The sequence below is a fragment of the Vipera berus genome, assembly GCF_964194415.1.
Source record: "Vipera berus genome assembly, chromosome: 5".
Classification (NCBI taxonomy): Eukaryota; Metazoa; Chordata; class Lepidosauria; order Squamata; family Viperidae; genus Vipera; species Vipera berus.
The window spans coordinates 97,584,481-97,594,262 of record NC_138207.1 but is presented as its reverse complement, the minus strand read 5'-3'; the positions used below and the strand labels follow the sequence as shown (position 1 = coordinate 97,594,262).

At 41.5% G+C, this 9,782-nt stretch overlaps 1 protein-coding gene across 1 annotated transcript; it reads right to left on the bottom strand.

Moving 5' to 3' along the window:
• Positions 1-2,055: 2,055 nt before the first annotated feature.
• LOC308669196 (uncharacterized protein) lies at positions 2,056-9,480 on the bottom strand. The gene is made up of 3 exons (XM_081329785.1): positions 9,027-9,480; positions 3,778-3,840; positions 2,056-2,369 (listed from the first exon to the last, which is right to left on the bottom strand). The coding sequence occupies exons 1-3, from the start codon at positions 9,085-9,087 to the stop codon at positions 2,227-2,229; spliced, it is 267 nt and encodes an 88-aa protein (XP_081185911.1). The 5' UTR covers positions 9,088-9,480; the 3' UTR covers positions 2,056-2,226.
• Between the last annotated feature and the right edge of the window lie 302 nt (positions 9,481-9,782).

The window sequence follows — 9,782 nt, the reverse complement described above, 5'->3', positions numbered from 1 at the left end:
TACTCTGGTTTGTGTCTTTTCTTTGTTGTTGTTGTTAGTTGCGAAGTTGTGTCCGACCCATCGCGACCCCATGGACAACGTTCCTCCAAGCCTTCCTGTCCTCTACCATCTTCTGGAGTCCATTTAAGCTCACGCCTACTGCTTCAGTGACTCCATCCAGCCACCTCGTTCTCTGTCGTCCCCTTCTTCTCTTGCCCTCAATCTTTCCCAGCATGAGGCTCTTATCCCGTGAGTCCTTCCTTCTCATTAGGTGGCCCAAGGATTTGAGTTTCAGCTTCAGGATCTGGCCTTCTAAAGAGCAGTCAGGGTTGATCTCCTCTAGGACTGACCGGTTTAATTGCCTTGCAGTCGAAGGGACTCGCAGGAGTCTTCTCCAGCACCACAGTTCAAAGGCCTCAATTCTTTGGCACTCGGCCTTTCTTATGGTCCATGTTTCTTTTCTACTCCGCGTAAATGGAGACCGTCTGGGATCTGACTGTAAACACCATTCCCGTTCACAAAGGCCCAGAATTTTTCAGTCATTCCTGGAAATTACATACATATAAGCATGTTAATGAAGGGATGCGGTGGCTGAGTGGGTTAGGACGCTGAGCTTGTCAATCAGAAGGTTGGCAGTTTGGCGGGTCGAATCCCGAGTGCCGCGTAACAGAGTGAGCGCCTGTTACTCGTCCCAGCTTCTGCCAACCTAGCAGTTCTAAAGCACGTAAAAATGCAAATAGAAAAATAGGGACCACTACGGTAGGAAGGGAACAGCGTTCCGTGCGCCTTTGGCGTCTAGTCATGCCGGCCACATGACCACGGAGACATCCTCGGACAAGCGCTGACTCTTTGGCTTTGAAACGGAGATGAGCACCGGCCCCTAGAGTCGGAAACGACTAGCACGCTTGTGTGGGGGAACCTTTACCTTTTTTAAGCATGTTAAATTTAAATTCATTGACAAAGAGTTAAAGGGAGACTACTGCAGCTATTTCGATCTACTTAGCTCTCATCAGCTAGCCATACCCTTCTGAAATGTGAAACCCAGGGCCACTTGCCTCTTAGGCAGCTGTATTAACCTCTTATTAACCTCTAGGAATCACAGAAGGGTGTGGCTAGCTGATGAGAGCTAAGTCGCTCAAAATGGCTACACTAGTCTCCCTTGTAATTCTTTGTCGGTAAATTTAAATTTAACACACAAATAGTCTGTCGCAGAAGCGATTGCCTGTAAGGGCTCCTACATTGGGGCTGAAAGGCGGAAGCAGTACGCTCCCAATATTTGGGGCAGGCCAGGTTGCCCTGATAGACCGGTCTCGCCGGAAAACGCTTACATATAAGGATTATTTAAAACGAAGAATGCCTTTCTATTTTTCCTGCTGGACAGCAGCAACTTGAGATCCGCCAAAGAAAGTGATACAGATTTGGATGTTTTTATTCCATGTTTATTTTTTTGAAGGAACTTACACGGCTACCTCTGACTTTAGGTGACTTACACGGAAAGGAATTCAAAATGAAAGCAGTAGTGGATTAAAACGTGTTTCCCTCTCCTGGTGTGGAGATCATTCCAATGGATAAAGGAGAATATTTGATAGATTGGGGTTGAAATGAGAGCTGCCTGGTGCTCTCCGAGCTGGGTGGTTTTCTTGTTTTCATGACCCAACTAGGTAACATCAAAGGAGAAGGAGTCAACCTATTCTCCAAAGCACCTGAAGGCAGGAGAAGAAGCAACGGATGGAAACTTGCCTAGAACTAAGGAAAAATTTCATGACAGAACAATTAACCAGTGGAACAACCTGCCTCCAGAGGTGGTGAATGCTCCAACACTGGAAGTTTTTAAGAAGAGACTGGACAGCCATTTGTCTGAAATGGTATAGGGTTTCCTGCCTGAGCAGGGGGTTGGACTAGATGACCTCCAAGGTACCTTCCAACTGTTATTCTGTTCTGTTCTGTTCTGTTCTATTCTATTCTATTCTATTCTATTCTATTCTATTCTATTCTATTCTATTCTATTCTATTCTATTCTATTCTATTCAATAATTGCAGAAAACAATCATCAGAAAAACACCATCACCATTCACTTTGAAATTATTTAATGTCTGATACTGCAACAAAATTTATGCAATACATAATTTAACCTTCAATGAAGGTGTAAAGTATAATAGGGTAGTCGTGGAAAGATAAATTTCCAATGCATTAAAAGATGGTTGGATCATTTCAAATCTGGGCAAACCAAAAGGAAGGCCAGCCCATTTAGGATGAAACGTTCTTCGTTTCTTCGTTTTTCTTTCCTCCGCTCTCGCCGAAGCTTTTACCCCAGGCTGTTATCTGACCGGTTACATTTTGCACTGCTTTTTCGCCAGTGTCTTGTGCTGTTTTGCAGGTGTCATCAATAACTTAAAAAAAGAAAGAAATTGCAAGATGGTTAACTTAAAGGTCTCTAGTGTGCAAATTTGCCTCCCTGGGAATACAGCAAAATTGACATTTCTTGAAGTCTGTCATAAATTATCTGAAGTCTCTTCGGCGTGTAGATGCCCAGAGCCTTTTCCTTCATATTATAATCTGAGCCCAAACAATGTAATCTTAGCCGCTTCTGATAATTCTTAAGCTTCAAATGTGATCCCAATTCAGTTAACAAATCATGATACTTATCAAGAGATACCATCCCATTTCTTAGCAGAAAACTCCCACACGACAGAATTTGGCATTTCACCAGTATAACTCTGATCTGTTCAAAATGAGTTTTAAAAAAGTCCTAAATAATTAAAACGACCAGACCAAACCAATTTGTCCATTGTTCAATTTCTCTACCTTTTGAAAATATATGACACCTAAGGTAAAGGTAAAGGTTCCCCCGCACATACGTGCTAGTCGTTTCCGACTCTAGGGGCCGGTGCTCATCTCCGTTTCAAAGCCGAAGAGCCAGCGCTTGTCCGAGGATGTCTCCGTGGTCATGTGGCCGGCATGACTAGACGCCAAAGGCGCTCGGAACGCTGTTACCTTCCCACCGTAGTGGTCCCTGTTTTTCTACTTGCATTTTTACGTGCTTTCGAACTGCTAGGTTGGCAGAAGCTGGGACAAGTAACGGGCGCTCAACTCTGTTATGCGGCACTCGGGATTCGACCCGCCAAACTGCCAACCTTCTGATCGACAAGCTCAGCGTCCTAACCCACTGAGCCACCGCGTCCCTTTCCTATGACACCTATCATTGCTTAATTTTATTATCTATGATTTCTCAAGTTATTTCAACCTTGAACTCTACTTTCTCCTATTCATCCTCAAGTAATCTTCCATTGCCTCTGAGTGCTGATGGTTTCTAGGATAATTTACAAACCTGAGGCTCCTTCCCGCCTACCCCCAAGAGAAATAAAAATGAAGATCACCATTAATCAAGATCACTCCTGGTGACCCTGCCATTATAACCTAGTCGGCACTGATGCAGACCTGATTTTCTATTTCTCTTAACCAAACCTGAATCTGCTTAGCTTTTTGAGATCAACCAAGATCAACTGATGGAACATAGTATAAAAATCTGCATAAGAAAATGCATTTGATTTTTTTTTTTGAAATCATCGACTCTGGACTTCAAGGACAGAATTTCTTGAGGAGTTTTCTGTTCTTTGGTGTAGTAGGCTAACTGAAGACAAGTTTCTTAAAGCAAGATCAAAGCTGACTTCTCTAGCTAGAAGTCTGTTGAGAAGGCAAACTGCTCCAAATTGGGGGTGGGGGGAGGGAATGCACCATTTTCTTTTATTACAAGAGTGAAGGTGCTGCTCTTAAGTTAATAAAAACTAGCTTCCATACCTTTCTGGCCAGTTTCTGTCGCCTGATCCACAGCATGCTGCACAGCCTGTCCTGCTGAATTAACTGCAGTCGTAAACAATAGCACAAATTATTATCACGGCAATCATACACCAGTTGCCTAAAACAATTAAAAATTACATTTTAAAATAACAATAGTCAAACTGACCTGTATAGGAAGAACAACTCTATCTAGAAAGGCCTATTTAGCATTTTTAAAAAACCCTCTTCGTAATAGGAATAAATTATTGGGCTCCTTCCGTTATGTATTCAAGATGGACAGTGATTAATACGTTACTTACATGAAAGGGTATAGGTCTATACATACGTTGTATATAGTATGTTTAAATGTGTTATGTATGCGTACACTTTGAGAGGAAACAACTAAATTTCATTTTTGTGCCATTGTGCCCACAGTAAAAATGACAATAAAGGTCTGTCTGTCTGTCTGTCTGTCTGTCTATCTATCTATCTATCTATCTATCTATCTATCTATCTATCTATCTATCTATCTATCTATCTATCTCTATCTAATCTATCTATCTATCAATCCATCCTCTCTCTCTCTCTCTCTCTCTCTCTCTCTCTCTCTCTCTCTATATATATATATATATATATATATATATATATATATATATATATATATATAGTATTTGTCAAGGCTTTTTGAATGGACCTTGCTAATTAACTCTTTCATTCCTGACTAACTGATGAGAACATAAAGAGTTCGAAATGATCATCTTAGCCTCCCAAATTCTTTATTAGCAATTTGAATAATTTGCACAAATAATGAGCTGTCATAAGTTGACTATGTCCTGTGGATAAGCCCTGAGTCGGGCCAAAACAGGAATGAAAGAGTTAATTAGCAAGGTCCATTCAAAAAGCCTTGACAAATACTTAAACATACATTTGCCTTGCCTTCCAGCTAATAAAAGAGAGAAAGAACCCGTGGCTCAGGAAGTTAAAACACTGCCTGATATATAATCAGCCCAGGTTCGAATCTCAGATAAAGGGTATGACTAACTGATGAGAACATAAAGAGTTCGAAATGATCATCTTAGCCTCCCAAATTCTTTATTAGCAATTTGAATAATTTGCATGTATATATATATATATATATATATATATATATATATATATATATATATATATATATATATATATATATATATGCATCCTATCTCTCTCTCTCTCTGGAGGTGAAAATAATCCACCAGGGTTCATTAAGGGCTCACCCCAAGCCTCTAGAGATCATTTCCAGTCAATTCAGGCTTATCGAGGTATCCTGGTCTGAATAGTAGCTTCCAAGGATTTTTTTTTTTGGGAATCCAACTTCTTGGCTATTTTTTTGACCACCTCAATCCTCTAGAGGTCATTTCAGGTCAACTCAAGCTTCTGGAGCTTTTTTCACGAGGCAAGTGGACTTTCTTGTTTTTCTTGAAGACATTTTGCTTCTCATCCAAGAAGCTTCTTCAGCTCTGACTGGTGCCATGCTCCACCACCCAGTCACAGGTGAAAAAGCTTTTTGGATGAGAAACAAAACCTCTTCAGAAAAAAAACAAGGAAGCTCAGTTGCCTCGTGAAAAAAGCACCTTTGGGACAACCGTGACCTGGATGACTGAGAATCTCCATAGACATCAGGCTTCTGCGGCAATCCTGGTCTGAACACCAGCTTCCAAGGGTATTTGGGCTCAACCTCTAGGGCCCTTTGGTGGCCCACTTAAGCTTCCTCCAGGGTCATTTGGGGATCAACTCAAGTAGCTGTTGGAAAGGACAAGTGATGGTGTGCTGAATACTGATTGTAGCAAGAGAGTGCATTGCAAAGGATCTCTGAGTTTAACAGTTTAAGAGTACCATATTATAGTTGGGCCATGCTTCACAGTGGAGCATGCATCATGTGCAGTTTGAACTGATGAGTTTCAGAGAGCACCAAAGACCCCTCAGTTCAACCCCGAGCTACAAATATTCCATTGTTTCTCACTGCCTACCAAACCAAAACTATTTGGTTGTTCAAGACTGCTTTTCTCCATCCTTCATCACCCTTGTCTGAGTAATAGAATTAATTCTGATTTTTGGAACTTCAAAATAAGGGAGAAACCACTTGGTTATGTCAATGGAGATGTATGGAGTTCTTGCTGTTCCAGTCTTCTCCTTAGAGGCTGTTGTTGTGTCTATTTGTCTCCTTTGTCAAAATATGGTGTTCTAGAAAGATGTGAAGCCCAACAATTTTTTTCCTGGTTCTTTGGAAGAGGTGGTGAAAAGGGAATAGCTAGATGGTGGTGATAGTTCAATGCCTGTTTGGTCATTTCTTCTCTTTCTATGCTTGTGTGGTTGTGTTTTTATGACTTTTATGTCTTTTGATGTTTTGCTTGGAGTCACATGAACTGGGTAGCACAAGCAATAGACTTACATACCTGTCAGAATCCATTTATATCACATTTCATAATTGTATAGGTAGAACAATGTGCTTATTCTGGGGATTCTGCCATCTCTCCAAGGGGGGGGGAGAGGATGGTTACTTAAAGCGATTTTCAAACAACAGGGAATGTTTTAACTGGGGGAGGGAGGGGGACAGACAGGTCTGGATTGCATTTTCATTTACAACTGAAAAGGAAAGCAATAACCATAAAACCAAAGAGAGTTCCCTTTCCCATGGAAGGACCTGACACCTAGCAACTGACGACAGCCTGACCAAATGGATGAGGGGAGGGGCTGAAATGGGAATGCTTTATATAGGATTGAAATGTAACTTTGTTAGATTCCGTCTTGTATTGCCACAATCGATTCCATCCTAGTAAACATTTTCCTTTTGGACTAAACTTGCATCCAAGAGTTCTTATTTCCTAAGATGTGGATTGAGGTGGGTCCTGACAATACCACTTCCCGGTGCTTTACAGCCCTTTTTACAGAGTCACCCAACAATTTGGGTCCTCATTTTACCCACCTCAGAAGGATGGTCAACCTTGAGCCAGTCAGAATCAAACTGCTGAAGCGAGAATTGAGTTAGCCTGCAGTATCCTAACCACCACCCCACCACGGCTCTTCTGGCATAAAAATGTCATTTTTTTAAAAAAAAATGGATCAGGAAACTACAGTAGATATAGCAAACTGAGAAATCACAGATTTCCCCCACACACCGCATAGCTTGGCAGAAACTCTCCAAAAAAAGGGGGGGGGGAGTTAGGTGAACAGATGCTACAGACTCAGAATGAACTCTGAAGCAGAAGGAAAATAATAATAAAAAAACCTATCAGAAAGCTGGGTTTTAAGAAACGGTGGACTCCTAGCGCCAAAATCTATGTTTATGAGGGCTAATCCTCTCTTCAGTTTTAGCTGAACTCTGGGAAAGTTGCATTATTCAGTGAAAGTAAAAAAAAAACAACCCCAAGGAATCCGAGACCACCTTTTAAGCTTATGCCTTATACTGTAGTAAGATTTATTAGTTTTAAAAGGCGCTACTTAATTCTTTCTGATTTTTGTCTCTCAGCTGTAAAATTTGCCGCTTTGGGAATTCTGCAAGTCACCTTGATTTCTGGTCGGCCGGTAAATGTATATAATTATTACTCTTTGGGAAAGTTTAAAATAACATCTTGTGACTTGACAGGACTTGAGTGGAAAGCTACAGAATGTCATGTGTGAGTGTGTGTCTTTCAACTTTCTGAACCGCACCTTTTTTTTAAAAAAAAAAAGTTAGTCAAAGGCAATATGGTGCCTGAGGGTGACACAGTTCTGGGAGAAGGAAGATGAAAACCCGAATATTCTCAGTTTATTTCTGATCAACAAGAAATTATTTGTCCAAACGCATCTCCGCTTTCTGTTCAGTCCGTATGTTTGTGCTCTGAGTTTTACTTATGAAATCAACAGGGCACCCTCAGTAGGCAAAACTCGTAGAGTTTTTAAACTCCCCCTCCCCTCTAAATTTTCATATAAAAGGCCAGGCCTATAAAATGATTCTCTGCGACAATCGCAACAGAGAGATATTGTGGAATGGAGAAGATGGATCGAATACATTCAGAATAAATATGGGACTAAAAAGTTTCATTTAGCATTTGAATAAGGATTGGTTTTATATGATGTATATTATTAGTTATTTGCTATTTGTTAGTAATATAGTTATGTTTAAGGGGGGGTTAAAGCGCGATAGAATTTAATGTTTCATTTTAGCTCGTTAGCATATTTTAGCTTAAGTTTGTAAACTTTATACCCTGTATTCAGCTTTGGGAAGTTGGGGGGGGGAGGGGAGGGTAAGGGGGAGGGGAGGGGGAGGGAGGGAGTTTTTCTTTTTAAAAATGTACTGTAAAACTTTTCAATAAAAAAAATATATGATTCCCTGCCAAGTCCGTATTTTTTTTTCTACTCCTTTTCATTCTCTCCATCTCGAGACGCCAGAAGGAGGAATAAACTTGAGGGCATCATGGTGAAGAACAAAAGATCCCAAGGACAGAGGAAAGAAGGAAGGAAGGAAGGAAGGAAGGAAGGAAGGAAGGAAGGAAGGAAGGAAGGAAGGAAGGAAGGAAGGAAGGAAGACGAGAGAGAGAGAGAGAGAGAGAGAGAGAGAGGAAGGCTCCATGTTTTGAATCCAGCTGTATGAAAAAATCAGCAGGGAAAAAATATAAGCTACTGCTTTACCTATTTAAATTAAACTGTCCGGCAAGCATGTCACGTTATCTGGCATTATCTGACTCTCTCCAGAGATGCAGACAAGGAAAGGTTTCCCAGCTCTATTGCACATTCCTTTGATTGGACATATCAGGGACTTTTGGCGTGGGGTGAGCAAGTGTTCCCCTACTCATCCCTTTCTCCAAGCCAACCTATTTTTTGCAACCTGGAAATAAACATTTTTCTCTCTCCCAGAACACCAACTTGCACACTCCAACTTAGGGACAGACACTGGCCAAAAAACGAACAAACCCCAAAACAACAACAAAAACCAGATAGTCTTCCTTGACCTCAAGTCCTACTAACTTGACACATTGATTTTTCTTGGCCGTGCTACAGGAGGTTGGCCACTATCTTCTTCTGGGAGGTTTTTTTTTTTTGGTCACTTTCCCAATCTGGCCTGCAACTCTCAACTCTTTGGGGGCCTCCCATCCTGTTGAAACCATTCTTCAGCTCAGCCAAAGCCAGCTAGATGTGGACACCAACACCATGTTGAGGTTAGGGATGGTTTTCTCCATCCAGAAAGGCTAGAGATGAGCCAGGGCATTGAAAAGATTCCAAAACGAGAAGAGGAAAACCATTAGGGTATTTACCTGCATCCTGTGCAGCGCTGCCTATCTTGCATGTGTCTTCTAAAGGATTGAATTTAAACATATTTTTCTGCCGGTTGGGTGATGTCTTACTGTCTGCTCAGCAGTAGATTCTCAGTTCCCAAACGGAGCCCAGCCAGTCCTGTTGCTCTCAGCTTTCAAATCCGTTGGGGGTTTATATAACAGAGAACTCCCCCCCCCGGAGGGCACACAGAGAAGGTCTCGCCAAACCCTGCTTGGTAACTAGTTTCCAGCTTCAAAAGCAAAGCAGGGATGTTTGAAATTACAGTGTTCTTCCCTTCTGGAGGAAGAGGGTGTGGTTAGGCTTAAAAGCACAAGAGAGAGAGAGAAGGGAGAGATCAAATGTTGTTTGCCACAGCTGCCAAAGGAAAATGGTTCTTATCTGGAGCGTTGGCCAGGTAGACGAATTTCCTGGCTCTTCAAAAAACATTTCCGTTTGGGAAGTTTATGACTTGGGGACTCTATGGCTACAATAAAAATAATTGGGGAAAAAAAAACACAATGCAATGGAGGGAACGTATGGGGTTAAGAGAGAGACTCACAGATGCCAGGAACTGGGATCTGCTCAGCCGGGCAAAGATTCAACTCCAAATCAAATTTGCAGTCTTGTGATTCCATGAAACACTAGCCGGTGGGTGGGAACGATCTGGAAGAGGGAGGAAAGTGGAAGGACCACAGATCAAACCTTTGACAAAAATCTGAAAGAGCAACTTTGAATCTGGTAGGTGGTGAATTACA